The 20211-nt window shown below is 42.9% G+C and overlaps 1 protein-coding gene and 1 long non-coding RNA gene across 2 annotated transcripts; both read left to right on the top strand.

Annotated features, from left to right (window-relative positions):
• The first annotated feature begins 1378 nt into the window (after positions 1–1378).
• acvr1ba (activin A receptor type 1Ba) lies at positions 1379–11970 on the top strand. The gene is made up of 8 exons (XM_087781040.1): positions 1379–1536; positions 7096–7332; positions 7404–7664; positions 8388–8618; positions 8675–8842; positions 8912–9193; positions 9782–9912; positions 11350–11970. Exons 1-8 carry the CDS (start codon positions 1473–1475, stop codon positions 11473–11475), a joined length of 1500 nt encoding a protein of 499 aa, XP_087637166.1. The 5' UTR covers positions 1379–1472; the 3' UTR covers positions 11476–11970.
• A 5344-nt stretch (positions 11971–17314) lies between these two features.
• Positions 17315–19113, top strand: LOC148059205 (uncharacterized). The gene is made up of 4 exons (XR_015709359.1): positions 17315–17401; positions 18650–18804; positions 18865–18938; positions 19016–19113. It is a non-coding gene; the product is annotated as an uncharacterized LOC148059205 (long non-coding RNA).
• Positions 19114–20211: the final 1098 nt, after the last annotated feature.

Genomic DNA, 20211 nt, shown 5'->3' on the forward strand with positions numbered 1-20211 from the left:
TTTTTTTTTTTAAATTACTGACAATTAATAAAAACATGTAGTGCTTAACAATACATTAAAAATAATAAATAATCTTTGGTAAAATGCTTTCATAATCAAAAGTATTTTACCCCAAAATGTTCTACTTCTATTAAGGTAAAACATTTTTTAAAATCACACACAATCATTTATTTCCATAATCCTGACATGATCACACATTTACAGCATTTGTATAGTCTTTGACACTGGATTTTGTTATGGGAAAAAGTTGCTTCAACCAAAGAAATAATAATAATAAAAATAAAAATGAAACTATTCGTATAATCCTCACATCCTGATAGTCTTCTACATTTGACACTTGATTTTATACGGAAAAATACCTTTAATAATAATAAAAAATATATATACATTTGCAATCAAAATAAAATAAGTTGATTGACTCAAAATATGAATATTTAAATTAATAAAAATAAATAAAAGTTTCTACTACCAAAAAAAAAAAAGACTCCATAAGAAAGTACTCACATTTATTGAAGTGTTTTTGAAACTTGTTTTATATTAAAACTGGTTTCTTTGTTTGAAGTAATATTGTTGTGTGTGGGCCATAATATCTGTCAGTCATTTCAATGGCTTCCAGTTTCTTTCAGGATCAACTTTAAAATTCTGGTTCTTACTTTCAGATCTATTCATGTTCAGGCTCCTCCTTCCGTCAGTGATCTGATCCAGACTTACACCACAGCTCGGGCTCTGAGGTCTGAGGATCAGAATCTACTGAAGGTTCAGAGGAGAGAAATCCTTCCAGGCTGTTGCTCCTAAGCTTTGGAACGATCTTCTTGTTGTGTTGTGTTTGATGATCTACTGACTCCTTCAAGAAACATCTTAAGACGTTTTTATTTGTTTCCTTGATTTTCTGGAACTCCTGTGATGTTATCAGTGTTATCTTGACCTTTAAAGTATATACTTTATTGAATATTGTTTTGATTATTTAAGCGCTTGGTATTGTGACCCTGGTCTGGAAAAGCGCTTTACAAATAAAAATTACTTACTTACTTACTTACTTATACACACACTTTCACATATATTTATATATACACACACACTTCACATAAACACACACTTTTACATATATACACACTTTCTCACACACACACTTAAAAATTACTTACTTACATTTGTGTCTTTTTAAATCTTAAAAAGTGGCATCATTTTTTAAATTAAATAATAAAAAATAATAAATGTATGTCCATTATTATGCATTATTATAACTTCCAGTGATTTCACTCTCACTAGTCGACACTTAAAATTAAAACCCAAAAAACAAACACCTCCCCCCACCGTGCGCGCTCACGCCCCTTTAAACGCGCAGCCATCTGCGCGCCCTCGTCATTACTGGCTGGTTCGGCGGTCAGGTTCGTGGGTCTGCGGTTCGCTCCTGTTGATCAACACCGGCCGGAACACGTTCCTCCTCCGAGACATGTGAATTTAAACCCGACATGGACCCTCGGCTCGTCGCTCCAGCGCTGCTCGCCCTGCTCGGGCTGCTCTCCGTCGGCAGCGGTAAGTTTTTCGGACCTTTTGTCTGCGGGACCGTCATGGCTGCGGTCTGGGTTTTTGTTTTTGGCTAACCATGGAACCCGGCTTCACCTCGAACCCCGTCCGGGCTCGGCGGTGGCGGAACCAACATGGAGCCACATTGTTGTTGTTTTTTATATTATAGTTAAAGCTTAATAGTTTGGGACCAAACACGAGTTTTACCTGGAACCAAAACAACAAGCGGGTGTTAGCAGGGTGAGCTAACAGAACCAAAAGAACAAGATAGTTTAAATATTTACTAAAAAAGTGTTGGTCACGTGATGCGTTTATTCCTAGGAAAGTTTGAACTATTTTTATTTACACAACTCTGAGTTGTTGTTTGTGTTTATCACAAACCTGGTACTTGCCAATTCCCGAAAGCGAGAGATTTATTACACCACTTTGTATCGAGTTGTTGGAAAGTAGTTCTTTTATTTAATTTATTTTGGAGCAAACATTTGTGGTCCAGACGTGGCAGAAGGTGTCGAACGTCCCATTCAGAGAGTCCCAGACTAGAGTCAGAGTTCATGTCTGGTCCATTGTGATGGAAATGTTCCTGGGGGCCTGAAGGGCCCCAGCCGGGGTCAGAGACCCCCTCGTCTTCAGCTGGTGGCTTCGCAAATGATGATAACTTTTATACCTTTGTGTCATCGTTGGTTGTTTTAAACTCCCATATTTTTTTTTTACAGAAGTGTGCGTCTGTGCGTCTGGTTGTGTGTTTGTTCCTCCCTCGCAGATGGTCTCAACACACCGGTGTGACCAGTTTGTTCGCTCATTGGCGGCGAGGTGAGGTTGGCGGGGGAGGTAATGGACGGTACTGGAGTTGGTACGACTGAAGGGGCTGCCGTGGAGTGTTGTTGTTTACACGAGTGTCGTGCCCCAGGTCAAAGGTCAAACGGGGGCATAGCCATGTGTTTAAATCTTATTTTAAGTCCCTCAACTTTTCCTTGAAGACACACAGGGCCGACTATGAGACTTGGTCCAGTTGACCTTGAACCCGGACTTGACACTTTTTTTTTTTTTTTTAAGTACGGGGGGGTCACACCTGTACAGGTGTTGCTTCACGTTTCGTGCGTCGACGAGCCGCGGCGGCGCTCGAACGTGTTTTCACTCGCCCGAGCGACTCATTTTCGCAGCGTCACGCGTGTCACATGTGATGGAGTCACATGACTCTCCGGGGCGCTCGTCGTTTTTTCTTACCAGTGGAGACCAGGACCAGACGCCGCAGCCTCCCAGTGACCCGCTGGATTGACGGAGACCTGTGGAGGGTCATGTGCGTCTGTGACCTCGGGCAGAACTTCCTCCGATCAGATTAGATCGTCATGAAAACCTCTCGCACTGTTGCCAAAACATCAAGTGTTGTGTAGTCGTTGTAAACACAATGTTGTCGACTTGAAGATGGTTGCGAGAGGTTTTCTCAGTGGTGGGTTGTTTTTTTTCCCAATCCCGAGTCCTGGTCATGTGACGTCGGATCAGCTGAGTCGGCCACACACACACACAGACTCGAGTCTGGATCCGAGTCCGACATGATCCGGGTCTGTCGGCAGACAGTTGCCTCCAGGGGTGAGCGAGCGAGAGAAAGAGAGAGAGAGTAGCTCGTCCTCGCATCGGCAATCTGACCCCCCGAGCTGCAGACACGGGTAATGGCGCGCCCCTCCCCCCACCCCCCCGACCATTGATTGGCGTGTGTGTGTATCCGAGAGTGTGTGTTTGTGTGGGTTCACTCTCACTGTCTGCTGGCGTCTGCTTGTCTTGATCAGTCGACAGTCTGGTATCTCATTTCTGCTCCAGCATTTTAGTAACGCGGCACTCACACACACACACACACACATTCGTGCACACACACACACACTGAGGCAGAAAATTGACACACACACACACCCATATGTGCACAAAAAAAACTGACCATTGCAGTGCGAGACCCTGCAGCGACACAAACATGAACACACAGATGCAGTGAGACGCACAACAAACGTTGTAAAAAAAAACAACAACATAGAATTCCATTTACATAACACACACTCAGACAGTCGCACACTCCGGGGGTGTCTGGGGCAGACGGCGTGTGCGCTTGTTTTCGTACATGATAAGCGGACGCAGGGGTGTGTGTTTTTCGGACTTTTATTTGTGTAGTTTGAACGTGTGAGTCTCTGTGGTTTCCTGGCGGCTGGAGGTGAATCCGCTGCTGATGTTTTATTAATCGCTTCCTGGACGCGTCTCCGCTTCCTGTCTGGACACGACCGGAATGATGGGAACTTCACACTAAAGGAATCACTCTTTTTTTTTTTTCCCTTTAGTGGTTCCTTTTCCTGTTATTTAACTCACCAAGTCAAAGTCTAGACTGAGTTTTAATGACGGTCGCAGCTGGTCACTCAGACCTCTCTGCTGGGGGCCCAGTGTAAGTCCTGCTCGTGGTCCTCTGAGCCCCCACCTCATGATTGCACTTCCCAATTTGACGACCCCCCCCCCATCACACCCACCCCAGTCTGGCCCAGAGCCGCCTGCGACATGGTTTGTTATCCTCAGTAATGCCTGGCGTGCCTCCCCTCCCCCACGTCCATGCAGACCCTCTGAGCTCTTTGTTTGCTCAGGCCCGGTCCGTCTTAATCTCCCGCACAAAGAACCAGTGTGAAGGGGCCGAGATTACACCCTCGTGTAGTCCGGGATCTCCCCGAGGTCCAGCTGGTGTTGATCAGACGTCCAGTTTTGGTTTCAGGGAAGTTCAGACCGACGTGTCAAGTCGGGTCAAGGGTTTCTGCGACGACACTTTAGGTGACCCAGAACAGAACCAGACAAAACAAAAATTACCCGCGACAATCTTCGGCTTGTCTCGGACGTTGGTCCGGCAGCTGCTCCAGCGGAGACTTGAAGGAGAACAAAAGTGACCACAAACCAAACGTTGGTAAACCGCTGACATGTTCCCTTTACTGGAGGGTTCTGGAGAGAGTGTGTGTGAAGTGTAGTGGGTTTGGAACGAGCCATAAGTTCCACCTGGTCCGGTGTCTGGAGCGGACAGACATGTGGGTCCCGGAGTTCCAGAAAATATTTTTTATTTAAAGTCAATGTGTTAAAATAACCTCAATTACTTGTAATTGTGGTGTAATAAAATGTCAGTTACACTTGAATCAAAAAACGAATAAGAATAATCGTAACAGTTATCGTGAATTAAAAATGAATTGTGAGGCAGTTTATTTATCATGCAAATATTCACAGCATTTTTTAAAATTTTTGTGCTGCAATTAAACATCTCGGACGGTGACTGAGGACGAGAGGATACAGTCGACTTCAGCAGCTTTTGAAGCTGATGTTTGGACAAATTTCAGTTTGAAAACAAATGAAAACAGTTACGACTTTGTCAAGAGTCATGTAGTCTGAAAATACTGCAACACCAGAGTCAAGTACTGGACAATACTACAAATATATCCTTGTCACTACAGTATCACAACACCAGAGTCAAGTACTGGATAATACTACACATATATACTTGTTACTACACTATCACAACACCAGAGTCAAGTACTGGACAATACTACACATATATCCTTGTTACTACACTATCACAACACCAGAGTCAAGTACTCGACAATACTACACATATATACTTGTTACTACACTATCACAACACCAGAGTCAAGTACTCGACAATACTACACATATATACTTGTTACTACAGTATCACAATATCTTGTGTCGTTGTCTTGCATAAACACAACCATAGTATAACAATACAAAATAACCTAAATTTTAGTTTTTAAAAATGCTGTCAATTGTGTAAGAAAAACAAGAAAAATTGTCTTCACACAAGTTGTTTGTCTCTATTTTATTTTCAATGTTCACGAGCAATTTATCGTCGTTTAATTTCCATTTTGAACGAGACATTTTTAGACTTGTCTGGTGACCTTAAGTAATTTCTCCAAGACCTGCTGAAAGAAGTGATCGTGACTTGATCTCTGGTTCAGGGTCGTGTCCAAGACTCTGGCTTAACAACCGTCACGAGTGGGCGACAAACGCACATCAAATCTAATCACTCTCTTGGTCACCGGGTTCATGGTTCTGACCCGCCTCACTGATACTGGACCGCTTTGTTTTGACATGCGAGACCACGAGGAACACATCCAAGTACACAGACGCACAACAACAAGAGGAGCCTCATTGGGTTCTTCACGTGAGCGGTTGTGAGTCTGCAGGTCCGTGTGTGCGATTGTTTTGAAGATGAAATGTGTGTTTTTATTGTTGGTCATCCAGAGACGGTTTGGAAAAAGTCCAGATCAACTGGATGTTTAAAATATACCTGCAGAGAGTTGTGAGTCTGTTAATTTAATTTTGGTGTGTGTGTGCGTGTGTGTGTGTGTGTGTGTGAGAAGCTTCAGTTTCGGTCCCGGCGGACGTCTGACTCCACCCAGAGTGTTTGTGTTCATCTGCAGTAAAGGATCTGATTTCATGTGTCTGCGGCTGCAACACATTCCTGCACCTGAACTACACACTCCACACAAGAACCCACAACAACGGCGTGGACTCGTAAACAAGCGTGTAACTTTCAACACTGGCCTTAGTTGAAGACTTGTCTACATTTTAACCCTTGAGTCAAATGACACCGTGTGACACTGTGCGACTCTCTTGTGACGCTGTGTAACTCTTCTGACGTTGTGTAAATGTTGTGTGGCACTGTGTCGCTCCTTTATGCGCCGTGTACTCTTGTAGTTTGACTCTCTTGTAACGCTTGTGTGATGCTGTGTAACACTTGTGTGAGGTTGTGTAGCTATTGTTTAACTCTGGTCTAACAAATGTGTGACGCCATGTAACACTTGTGTGAGGTTGTGTAGCTATTGTTTAACTCTGGTGTTACAAATGTGCGATTCCGTGTAACTGTTGTGTGAGGTTGTGTAACTATTGTTAACTCTGGTGTAAGAGATGTGCGACACCTACAATTCTTGTGTGAGGTTGTGTAACTATTGTTTAACTCTGGTGTAACAAATGTGCGACGCCATGTAACACTTGTGTGAGGTTGTGTAGCTATTGTTTAACTCTGGTGTAACAAATGTGTGACGCCGTGTAACACTTGTGTGAGGTTGTGTAACTATTGTTTAACTCTGGTGTAACAAATGTGTGACGCCGTGTAACACTTGTGTGAGGTTGTGTAGCTATTGTTTAACTCTGGTGTTACAAATGTGCGATTCCGTGTAACTGTTGTGTGAGGTTGTGTAACTATTGTTAACTCTGGCGTTACAAATGTGCGACGCTGCGTGACTCTTGTGTGTGGTTGTGTAGCTATTGTTTAACTCTGGTGTAACTCTTTTTTGACCCTGTGTAACACATTTTAAACTCTGGTGTAACAATTGTGCGACGCCGTGTAACACTTGTGTGATGTTGTCTAACTCTTTTGTGGTGCTGTGTACTTCTTCGTTAACTCCATGCAACTCTCGTTTGAACCTGTGTAACTCTTATTTAACTCTGGTGTAAAAAAAATGTGCGACGCCGTGTAACACTTGTGTGAGGTTGTGCAACTCTTGTGTAACACTCTTGTGTAACCGTCTTGTGTCGCAGCGCTTCACTGTAACTGCACCAACTGTGAGAACTCGGGATATGAGTGCGAGACGGACGGGGCCTGCATGGCCACCACTTACCTGATGGACGGGAAGGAGCAGCACATGCGCATCTGCATCAACCAGGACCGGCTGGTTCCTCCGGGTCAACCCATCTACTGCCTGAGCGCCGACGGCCTGCACAACACGCACTGCTGCTACGAGGACTACTGCAACAGCATCGACCTGAAGGCCCCGGGTGAGACTCCTTCGTCGTGATGTCACTTCCTGTCATGAGTGTTAACGTCTGCGTCGCTCTGTGTTTCTCAGTGCCCACCAAAGAGGGCGAGGGGTCCGACTCCGGCGTCTCCTGGGGGCCCGTGGAACTGGTGGCGGTCATCGCCGGTCCGGTCTTCCTGCTGTGTGTGCTGCTGATGCTGGGCGTCTTCCTCTTCCAGCACCACCAGAGGGCGTACGGCCATCGACAGAGGCTGGACGTGGAGGACCCCTCGTGCGAACACCTGTACATGGCCAAGGACAAGACCCTGCAGGACCTCATCTATGACATGTCCACCTCCGGGTCAGGATCAGGTGAGTGATCGGAGCAAGAGCTTCATCATCCTCAGGTCTATGGAAGTGACTTAAAATGATTGAATATACAGTTATTATTTGTATTATAATAGAATATTTTCTTCTTTTTTTTTGCATAGTTTAATATTCTTATTCCAATAGTTCAACTTCAATTTCATTTTTTTTATTTAAGCTTTTAAGAATTTAATACAAAAATGTAAATGCCTTTATACAAAAAATGTTCTAAATTCAATACGTTTTTAATTCAATATAAAAATGTGTGTATAATACTACCAACATTAATTTATTATTATTTATTTATCTAGTTTGATATTCTTGCTCCAAAAATGTATTATTTTGCCTTTTAAATTGAATATAAAATTGGGTGATGATTTTATACATTATGCCACGAATTTTTGCAACAAAGATTTCTCTTTGAAGTGATGAAAATACAATATCAAACTGTGAATAAACATTCTTAAATTCATTTTAAAAATATTTGACTTTTAAATGAAATAATGAAAAATATTGAATTTGGTTATTCCAAAATAATTCAATGCTTAAACAACATTTCCATAAATAAATTTCAACGTTTAAAATGTTAAATGAACCATTCTCTGATGTACTTCCACGTGAGGGCCACGTGTTCACGAATATTAGTCATTTTCATCCGCGGTCCTGCTGTGACGTCACAACTGGCCCACTTAAAAGCCACCAACTCCGTGTCTCTGCTGCCCCCTGCAGGCCTGCCCCTGTTCGTGCAGAGGACGGTGGCGAGGACCATCGTGCTGCAGGAGATCATCGGCAAGGGTCGCTTCGGCGAGGTGTGGCGGGGGAAGTGGCGAGGCGGCGACGTGGCCGTGAAGATCTTCTCGTCCCGGGAGGAGCGCTCCTGGTTCAGGGAGGCCGAGATCTACCAGACCATCATGCTGCGGCACGAGAACATCCTGGGCTTCATCGCCGCCGACAACAAAGGTAAGTTTTTTTTTTTTGGGTCACGTGACCAGTGTCTCTGACGCTCTCATGTCCAGACAACGGCACGTGGACGCAGCTGTGGCTGGTGTCGGACTATCATGAACACGGGTCTCTGTTCGACTACCTGAACCGCTACTCCGTCACCATCGAGGGGATGATCAAGCTCAACCTGTCCGCCGCCAGCGGCCTGGCCCACCTGCACATGGAGATCCTCGGCACCCAGGGTGAGTCCCCCGCCCCCCCACGTCCCCCTCGGTCCCGACCCGACCTCTGACCTCACTGTTCGCTCGCAGGTAAACCGGGGATCGCCCACCGAGACCTCAAGTCCAAGAACATCCTGGTGAAGAAGAACGGCATGTGCGCCATCGCCGACCTGGGCCTGGCGGTCCGGCACGAGTCGGTCACCGACACCATCGACATCGCGCCCAACCAGCGGGTCGGCACCAAGAGGTACATGGCGCCGGAGGTGCTGGACGAGACCATCAACATGAACCACTTCGACTCCTTCAAGTGCGCCGACATCTACGCCCTGGGCCTGGTGTACTGGGAGGTCGCTCGCCGCTGCAACACCGGAGGTGAGAAGACGTATCACGATACAGTGTCAGTGATACGATGTATTGTCAAAACGAGGATGTATTTGTAGTATTACACAATCACTACTTCATGCGTTTTTAATTCAAAATAATCCAACCCTCGGCTTTAAAAACCTGCCGAAGTCGACCGTATCCTCTCGTCCCCAGTCACTGTCGTTCGATTTAAACGCAAAATGAACAGACGCTGTGAATATTTGCATGTTAATTAAGTAAGTAAGTAATTTTTATTTGTATAGCGCTTTTTTAGACCAGGGTCACAAAGCGCTTAAACAATCAAAACAATACTCAATAAAGTATATACTTTAAAGGTCAAGATAACACTGAGAACAACACAGGAGTTCCAGAAAATCAAGGAAAAGCCTGAACAAATAAAAACGTCTTAATAATATACTACACAATTTATTTGAATATAAACCAAAGCATAACTAATGGAATAAAATGTGATTTGATTTTTTCCGTTTAATAGTAAAAGTCAATACAGTGTTGAATATTGATACTGTATCTGGAAAAGTTTGCGACAAATCAGTGATTTCGATATTTTTCTCACGCCATTATTCCGCTGTGTTGAAGGAATCCACGAGGACTACCAGCTGCCCTACTACGACCTCGTGCCCTCTGACCCCTCCATCGAGGAGATGAGGAAGGTCGTCTGTGACCAGAAGCTCCGTCCCAACATCCCCAACTGGTGGCAGAGTTACGAGGTCAGTGTCTCTCTCTCGCTGTCTGTCTGTCTGTCTGTCTCTCTCTCTCTCTCTCTGTCTGTCTGTCTGTCTGTCTGTAAACCCGTCTGTCTCTCTCTCTTTCTCTGTCTGTCTGTAAACCCGTCTGTCTCTCTCTCTCTCTATCTATCTGTCTGTCTGTAAACCCATCTGTCTCTCTCTCTCTGTATGTCTGTAAACCCGTCTGTCTCTCTCTCTGTCTGTCTGTAAACCCGTCTGTCTGTCTCTCTATCTGTCTGTCTGTAAACCTGTCTATCTCTCTCTCTCTCTCTGTCTGTAAACCCGTCTGTCTCTCTCTCTCTCTCTCTGTCTGTCTATAAACCCGTCTGTCTCTCTCTCTATCTATCTGTCTGTCTGTAAACCCGTCTGTCTCTCTCTCTCTCTCTGTCTGTCTGTAAACCAGTCTGTCTCTCTCTCTATCTGTCCGTCTGTAAACCCGTCTGTCTCTCTCTCTGTCTGTCTGTCTGTAAACCCGTCTGTCTCTCTCTCTCTCTCTCTGTCTGTCTGTCTGTCTGTCTGTAAACCCGTCTGTCTCTCTCTCTTTCTCTGTCTGTCTGTAAACCCGTCTGTCTCTCTCTCTCTCTATCTATCTGTCTGTCTGTAAACCCATCTGTCTCTCTCTCTCTGTATGTCTGTAAACCCGTCTGTCTCTCTCTCTGTCTGTCTGTAAACCCGTCTGTCTGTCTCTCTATCTGTCTGTCTGTAAACCTGTCTATCTCTCTCTCTCTCTCTGTCTGTAAACCCGTCTGTCTCTCTCTCTCTCTGTCTGTCTATAAACCCGTCTGTCTCTCTCTCTATCTATCTGTCTGTCTGTAAACCCGTCTGTCTCTCTCTCTCTCTCTGTCTGTCTGTAAACCAGTCTGTCTCTCTCTCTATCTGTCCGTCTGTAAACCCGTCTGTCTCTCTCTCTGTCTGTCTGTCTGTCTGTAAACCCGTCTGTCTCTCTCTCTCTCTCTCTCTCTGTCTGTCTGTAAACCCGTCTGTCTCTCTCTCTCTCTCTATCTATCTGTCTGTCTGTAAACCCGTCTGTCTCTCTCTCTATCTATCTGTCTGTCTGTAAACCCGTCTGTCTCTCTCTCTCTCTGTCTGTCTGTAAACCCGCCTGTCTCTCTCTCGGTCTGTAAACCTGTCTGTCTCTCTCTCGGTCTGTAAACCCGTCTGTCTCTCTCTCGGTCTGTAAACCCGTCTGTCTCTCTCTCTGTCTGTAAACCCGTCTGTCTCTCTCTCTGTCTGTCCGTCTGTAAACCCGTCTGTCTCTCTCTCTATCTGTCTGTCTGTAAACCCGTCTGTCTCTCTCTCTATCTGTCTGTCTGTAAACCCGTCTGTCTCTCTCTCTCTATCTGTCTGTAAACCCGTCTGTCTCTCTGTCTCTCTGTGTGTCTGTAAACCCGTCTCTCTGACCCGCCTGTCGCCCCTCAGTCTCTGCGTGTGATGGGGAAGATCATGCGAGAGTGCTGGTACTCCAACGGCGCGGCTCGACTGACGGCTCTGAGGATCAAGAAGACGTTGTCTCAGCTCAGCGTGGAGGAGGACGTGAAGATGTGAGGCGCCGCCGGGGCGCTCGGACTGGTCTACCTCACCTTCAGCAAGACTACTGAGACCACCCCTCGCCCTCCCTCCCCCCCGCTCGCCCCCTCCTGGTCATGGCGAGCCGTGAACTGGTCCGACAGACGACTGCAGCTTCCACGTCTGAACTGTTTAGTTTAACTTATTCTGGATCAACACTGTGACCCACAAACTGCTGCCGACGGTACGTACGGTACTCGCGACGGGGGTCAACCGTCCCCTCGCTCATCCTGCTGCAGGCGACTCTCGTGAACTCGACGGAGCGCTGGTTGCACTTCCTGCTCGACTGGCATCTACTTCACTGGAATGTTTTCCACTGGTCATGTGACTGTGAGGCAGCTGACGCTCTGCACTGTTTCTGTTTTTTTTATTTACCGTGTTCGCTTGTTGCTGCTACGGCGTCGACAGGAAGACGCCGGAGAAACGTTTGTTTTTTGAATCCGCGACCCAAGACTCCAAATGTTTGTACATAGACAATAAATCCTTCTTTTTTTTTGTTAACGCCGACTTCTGTTCTCTCTTTAGACTTAAATACATCACTGGACCAGGGTCACAAAGCGCTTGAACAATAAAAACCAATACACAGTTAAAGGCCAAGACAAGAAAAACACAGGAGTCCCAGAAGATCAGGAAAAATAAAAAGGTTTCTTGAAGGAGTCAGTAGATCATCAAACAGAGAGATGGTTCCAAAGCTTAGGAGCAACAGTCTGGAAGGATTTCTCTCCTCTGGTCCTGAACCGTGTTCAGGAACCATCAGTAGATTCTGATCCACAGACCTCAGAGCCTGAGCTGGGGTGTAAGTCTGGATCAGATCAGTGATGTAAGGAGGAGCCTGACCATGAATAGATCTGAAAGTAAGAACCAGAATTTTTAAAGTTGATCCTGAAAGAAACTGGAAGCCAGTGAAGAGTTTTAAGGATCGGAGAATGTGAGTTCTTCTACCAGAGCAGGTCAGAATTCTTGCTGCAGAGTTTCGTATCAACTGCAGGCGAGACAGATCCTTCTTGTTTAGACACTAAAATAAAGTGATTGGGATAAACACCTACATCACAAAGTGGAGGATGGTTGAAGGTTCAAATCCCACATTTGACTGAAATTTTCATTAATTATCGAATCGTTGACAAAGAAAAGTTAGTGGGAAAAAAGTGTTGAATGACTACAGCCTATCATATGTGATCCAGACACTTTTATATTGAACATTCAGACTAAGATTAAAAAATAGATGAGTGAATGGAACCTGAAGAAGTCCACTGAACCAGTGACCTGTTCGATCTTTAGTATTGTGAGACTTCACAAGTGTGAAGCTCAAAGGCATCGAAAACATTTTTTTTAAGGAGTCAATGTGATCTGGTGTAGTGGTCTAACTCTGACATTCAGAGGTCATGGGTTCAAGACTCAAGGAGGGGGTTATGCCGGTGACTTAAAAAGTTGTCTCTCCTTTTACTTTACTCGTTAATGGTGAGTATAAACAACAAGTTACTTGCATTAATAACTTTATCTTGACACCTGCAGGTTTAGTGACAACAGCGCCCTCAACCGGCGTTAATGCGTAACAACAAGTATTTTGTTTTTTCATTATCCTTTTAGTAACTTATAGACTTAATATGAGAGGTTTAAAGGGAACAAACCAAGTAACTTGCATAAATAAAGTTAAGTAGTTTGTAGCAGGGAAGACGATACGTTTACTTTTATTTGACTCGTATCTTCATAATGTTGTTCTTTTTAATAAATAAAAAAGTTACAGCGTTTAAAGGCATCTTGAGTATATTACGAAAATAAATAATTCTCAAGTCCACATTTAAAAATCATCTTATCCTCACAAAGAAATACGTGTGAATTTAAAAGTTAGTTCTAAATAATCATCTCTTGATTCAATCTTATAAAAACCTATAACAGTCATTTTTGAAGAAAACGTGTTGATCGCACGTAAATAGCAAAAATAGCGTGAAATTACTTACACTGACAAAAACGTAGTGTTGAGAAATATTGTCTGATTTTAACCAGCAGACTTTCTTTCAAATGTATTTTTTTCCACAGAAACTAACCTTCATATATTGTCACTCCAATCGTTTTTTTTTTTACATTTTAGTGTATTGTTTTAGTTATTAAACGCACTTTTTATTATCCATTTTTTAATTACAACTTTTTGTCACAATCATCCATATCATGTTACTTTACTATCAAGTTATTTTTAATTTCCTCTAAATTCTTTCATATCTATATTTACATGGAATCTTTCATATAAACATATTGAAAGCGCTGATGGTCACCAAATTAATGTCACTTATGCAATACCTCCATATCAAGTTACTACACTCCTCAGTTGTTTTAATTTCTTCTGTACAATTTCAAAATCGCGATATTTCACATACATTTGTAATGGCTTTGACCATCACAATTGTAATTACAAAAATAAATGTAAAAAACTAATGAGTGTACTAACATATATATGGATGCCCTTCTTTAGTCACGTTAATATGGAGTTATAAAGACGGGAATTAAAAGAAGTCAAGCCTTTTTCGGTGTTCGTCTATTGGAGGACGGTCCCTTATACGCCGCCTGTATAGAGTATTTTCTCAGGACAATATTTAGAAATCTTAAGGTTCAAACGTTTGTAGTCAATTCAGCAGGTGACTCTGATAAGAAAGAGGTAAGATTTGTAATTCAACACCTTAGCGAGTTATTAACGCGCAAAGATCGAATCTGTTAATATCGAGCCAACTTTACAAATAACATTTACCCTCTAACGGTATTGATGCGTAACAACAAGTATTTTATTATTTCCATTCGTGGTTTTTCATTATCCTTTTAGTAACTTACTTTACGTAAGCAACGTAATCTTAAAATTATAGACTCAAGTAATAAATGAGGTTTAAAGGGAACAAACTAAGTAACTTGTATAAATAGAGTAAAGAAATTGAAAAAACATGCATGTGTTGAATTAAAGTCACTTACAAAACCATCAATTGATCATTTTACATTCAAAGAGTGGAAACATTTCTTCCTCATAGTAAACCAACCACTATTCAAACAATACTTCGCAGCTTTCAAGTATAATAAACATTTGTCTTAGAATATTTGTAGATTTATTGACACTTTTATAAGACGAATGTTCTTTATTATCACTGTTGGAATCAATAATAGTTGTTGATCATCTTAATTAATTAATTATTTTTAACAGGTTCATCTCTGATGACTTTTGGGAGAATAACAACATACAGGACATTTGAAAGTGAAACTGAAAAGTTGTGAACAACACAAACTGAAGGTTTGATCCAGATTTAAAGTAGGGTTCGATTTCAGAACCCTACTTTCCTCCCTGATCAACCCAGATTCGATCCGGGTTTGACCCAGATCCGGTCCAAGATCCTCCCCAGATGAAAGACCTTCTGGTGTTCTCGACGTCTTCACTTGGACCAGTTGAAACCTGAAGAGCGCCTGAGAGCAGGACATCTTGAGCCGGTGTCGTGTGTCAGGATAACGAGGAGCTGTGACCTCGACGAGCCGTCGTTTGTTGTTAAAATGTTTGACCCTGACAGGAGTTGGCAGAGCGACTGCTCAGAGCTGTGCAGAGACCGCGCTAGTAAAACTCAGACGACGTGATGGTTGAGCATCTGTGGGTCGTGTGGAGGTCAATGATCAGGTGGTCGTTGTTGGAGTTCGTGAAGAGTCGCTCGCTTCAGGAAACATTACTCAAAGCGGGGTTTTTTTTTATACTTCATTAATGGTTTATATTTCCAGAAACTGTTGTAAATAGAATTTTTTTATTTTATTTGTAATAATATGCATTTGTTCATTTTTGATCTGCAATTAAACTTTTGGCCACTAGATGGCAGCAGTCACTACGTCCTCCACAGCCAAAGAAACCCCGGGGATGACTGAGGACGAGAGGATACAGCTTTTAAAGCTGATGTTTGGACATATGTTTTTGAATCATTTGGTGTTGGATCATCAAGCTCGAGTTGTTTTGCTTCTGAAGAGACGTCTCTGAGAAGTTCCCTCTTGTGTTCTCAGGCATCAACTACAGACCTCCGGAGTACCCGGAGCACGACTTCAGCGAGGCGCCCAAGTTCACCACGAACCTGTGTGACCGCGCCGCCACCGTGGGCTACACAACCAAACTGCTGTGTTCAGTACGCGGCAGCCCCAAAGTCAGTCACACACACACACACACACACGGGTTGTGTATTTGTCATTGTTGATGAGTTGTCGACAAGTGTTAAAGTCGTCACATTCTTTCTAGATATATATTTATATTTCACAAGAGACTTTCTTCTGCTCAGAGCGTGAGACACAAAGATGTGTAGATCTTCATTCACGTGTGTCTTTGTTGTGAGTCTCGTTCACCCGATTGAATGAGTTTCTATCGAGATTATCCACTAGGTGGCGCCAGTACACGTTTTATTAGAACCGTTTCGCGGCGTCGTTTTGTGTGCACGTGTGAAGCCGTAACGCAAGCGAGTCATTCATGAACATTTGTGTTTGTGCGACCGAGATTGTGACAAAGTTGTGCGTCGGGCCTTCGGTGTGTCACGACGGAGGTGCGAGTTTATGTCGCTGCTATATTTGCTCTCGGAGCTCATCGCTGCGTCGCTGTCGCCAGGATCGTCACGTCCAAATATAAACCCCAGGAATAATGCCGTGTTTGTGCACTAATGTGCGAGTGCGACTCCCTTCGGTGACACTTGCTCAAGTCAGTAGAGGTTGTTTGTAGAGCACCTCGAGGGCAGTTTCTAGCACTTGAGATTTGAAATAAATATAATTGTGATTTTAAAAATGTAATAATGTTAAAGTAATTATATCCTATAACAAAACATGTGATTGAATCAAAATATAACTCCTGCAGCCAACGATCGAGTGGATGAAGAACATGATGGTGATCGGAAAAGACCCGAAGTACCGTCAGCTGTCCAACCAGGGCATCTGCTCCCTGGAGATCAGGAAGCCGAGCAGCTTCGACGGCGGCACCTACACCTGCATTGCCAAGAACCAGCAGGGCGAGGCCACCGTGTCCTGCAAGCTGGAGGTCAAAAGTGAGTCCAACCTGGAACCCTCTTGATACAAGTGTCGACACTGTTTCCTCCAGTCGTGTGTAACCACTGTGTGTGTGTTTGTCTTCCAGAGGTGATCGTGGATGACAAGGCGAAAGGGAAGTAGACAAGTGTGTGTGAATGAGTGCGTTACGTCTACACACTGAGGTGTGTTACGTCTACACACTGAGGTGAGTGTGATTATTTCAATAAAAAACAAGTGTAGATACCACTGTTTGTGTTGTTGTGTGATCTTTAAGTGTGAGTTTACTATGGGTGGGGTGTGAATTGTCAAGAGTCTGACAATAAAATATGTATCAACATACAGTCAACAATACTGTAGTAAGAAGGATATATTTGTTGTATTGTCGAGTACTTGACTCTTGTTTTGCAGAATCTACAGACCACATGACTCTTGACGAAGTCGTAACTTGAATCCACACTAAACTATATTGTTTTTTTTAAACCCTATAAAAATTAAAATATATTTTTTAGACTAAATAACAATAAAAATAAATAACGTCTGGATGTTAATAAAAAAAGGAGTAGATTGAAGGAGATCTGTTACATTTTTCATTGTTCGAATTATAATTTAAACAAACTTAAATGTTCACATGAATCAATAATTGTGCTATAGGTTCAAATTCATCTGGTCGATATATTAATTCAAAGATCAATTAAACGTTGAACGAATTCTTAAACTTGAACTTCCATCCACCAGAGGGCGCTCTAACATCACTATCCGGATATAGTAGCCCTCCCGTTTAGCGCCGTCACAGTCACGTGACCAAACTTGCTGATGCTCCAGCTTGAACAACATTGAAGATGAAAACTTCCAACATGCTCATGACCCTGGCTTACTGGGACATCTGCGGGTGAGAACGTTGACTTTCTACACAACTACAGCAGCTGAGAACCATGTTGTGAACTTAAACTCATATTAATGACGAAACTAGCGTTTATTAAAAGTCGTGAATCTATTTTGTTGAACTTTTATATTCATTAACTTTTGTCCTGAAGTTTGTTTGTAAATAAAACAATAGAACTGAGTCTCGTTCGTGCATGTGTTGAATTAAAGTCACTTTCAGTGTAACTCTACTTGTTGTTGAAGCTAAAGCTAATGCTAATGCTAAGAAGAACACCTGACACTGATGAGGTCAAAGGTCAGAAGGTAAACTATTCTAAATGGTCTTTCGAGGGAAACTTGTTAAAGCAATCTCGTTTTTAAATCTGGTCTTAAATGTGTCAAAAAGCTTTTTAAAGGATGAGAAAGAAAAATCACTGTGTACTTGAAAATACGTTCATTTCTCACATTTATTTATTAAAGATTGAAACAAGATGAATATTGGTTTATAGAGAATGAAATGTTTATTTATAACAGGCCTGAACAAGGAACCACATGAACAAAACATTTTTTATATATATATATATATATATATATATATATAAATAAATAAATGTTTTAAATGTAGACTTGATATTTGCTGAGGATAAAGAAAAGGTTTATAAGAAGTTCAGTATTTGTATCTTGGTGTCGATAATACGATAATAAGGGACTGATCAGACTTTTATGAACAACAACGTTATGAAGATGTTTAGAGCAACTCATCGTCTTCTCTGCTACACATAAAGTAGGTTTTGCAAATAAACGTGAATAAAATGATCATATATTACAACAATAAAACTGATGTAAACAAATCCAATAAACTGAATTAGTTTTGTCGCGAACCTGAAATTTGGATCATTTGATCCATTAAACATGACTTGTAACATGAAGTAAGTTAAATTGTTTAACATTGTTGCAACCTAAACTAAACTTGTGTCATATATACTAACGCACTAACGCACTAAAAATACTAACTTTTAGTACGCTAGTATGCGATTTGAGACACAGCAACAGACTTTGGTTTAAGTTGAACACAAAATGTTTTTGGTCCATGTTTTTTTGTTTCCCTCGTTTAAGTAAATATCTTGTTTTTTGAGGACAAAACTAGGATAACATGGTAACAAACATCTTAAAGTTGTGTTTAGTGTCTTAGAAATATCTGAATGTATTGAGACTTCACTTATTAGATTCTGTTGTTGTGTAAACGTGTAGTTTCATTGATTGTTCTTCTCTTTAGTCTCCAGCTGGCTCAGCTCGTCTGCCCCCTGCTGGAGTTCACTGGTACTGGGTACGAAGACAGGAAGTCCAGCTCTTGAGAAGATTGTGGAACATATGTGACGGAGATTGAACCTTCAAGGTCGTCATGAGATCCTTTGCTTGCTAACACCACCTGTGAGTGTCTTCAGTCGTCCATCAACTCTGGTTTGGTCCTAATGTCTCCTTCCTGAACAGGTGGTGAGACTGAAGAGCAGAAGGTGTGCGAGGACATGATGGAGAAGCAGGTGATGGACTTCAGGAACAGCTGGGTGAGGATGAGCTTCTGTGACTGTTGTATTTGACCTTTGACCTGCAGAGTTGTGACATCCTCTGTTCTCCACCACAGGAGCATCTGAAGCTGCTGCATGGAGAACCTGAGGAGTCTTCATGCTTTTCTTCAACTTCCTGGGCGACAGGAAGTGGTTCGATGAAGATCAAGTGTACCTCACTTGATCTTCATGGAACCACTTCCTGTTTGGGGAGGAGGGGATATAGTGGGGGCCGCAGAGGGGGGAGGAGAGACCAATTTTTGATGCCATAGTTTTTCAGATGCAAAATAAAAGTATAACCCCCTCCTTTTGCTCTCTCGATCTTTCGGGGGAGGACACGGCCCTACTACCCCGGCTCGCGCCCGGTCTGGTTTGCTTCAGCTCCCCGAGTGAAGGGTGGGATTCGAACCCTGAGCTTGTGAGGCTCAGAGAACCGCCAGTCGGTTGATCTCACCACTACACTAGATCACCTTCACAGCAAATATTTTCGTTTTGTTCTATTTGACCTTCACTTGCAGTCAAAATCTCAAAACTAAGGCAGCAGCTGGGTCTTGAACCCATGACCTCTGGTTGTTCATGCAGAGAGTCCCACCACTAGACTAGATCACCTTCACTCTTCATTTTTTTGGTTTTGTTCTATTTGACCTTCACTCTCAGTCAAAATCTCAAAACTAAGGTAGCAGCTGGGCCTTGAACCCATTACCTCTGGTTGTTCGTGCAGAGAGTCCGACCACTAGACTAGATCACCTTCACTCTTCATTTTTTTTGGTTTTGTTCTATTTGACCTTCACTCTCAGTCAAAAATCTCAAATCTAAGGTAGCAGCTGGGTCTCGAACCCATGACCTCTGGTTGTTTGTGCAGAGAGTGCTACCACTGGACTAGATCACCTTCACAGCTCATATTTTGGTTTTGTTCTATTTGACCTTCACTCTCAGTCAAAATCTCAAAACTAAGGTAGCAGCTGGGTCTTGAACCCATGACCTCTGTTTGTTCATGCAGAGAGTCAAACCACTAGACTAGATCACCTTCATGCTTTGTTTTTTGGTTTTGTTCTATTTGACCTTCACTCTCAGTCAGAATCTCAAAAGTGAGGCAGCAGCTGGGTCTTGAACCCATGACCTCTGGTTGTTCATGCAGAGAGTGCTACCACTGGACTAGATCACCTTCACAGCTAATGTTTTGGTTTTGTTCTATTTGACCTTCACTCGCAGTCAAAATCTCAAAACTAAGGCAGCAGCTGGGTCTTGAACCCATGACCTCTGGTTGTTCATG

This window comes from Callionymus lyra, chromosome 19, assembly GCF_982586985.1.
Source record: "Callionymus lyra chromosome 19, fCalLyr1.hap1.1, whole genome shotgun sequence".
Taxonomy (NCBI): Eukaryota; Metazoa; Chordata; class Actinopteri; order Syngnathiformes; family Callionymidae; genus Callionymus; species Callionymus lyra.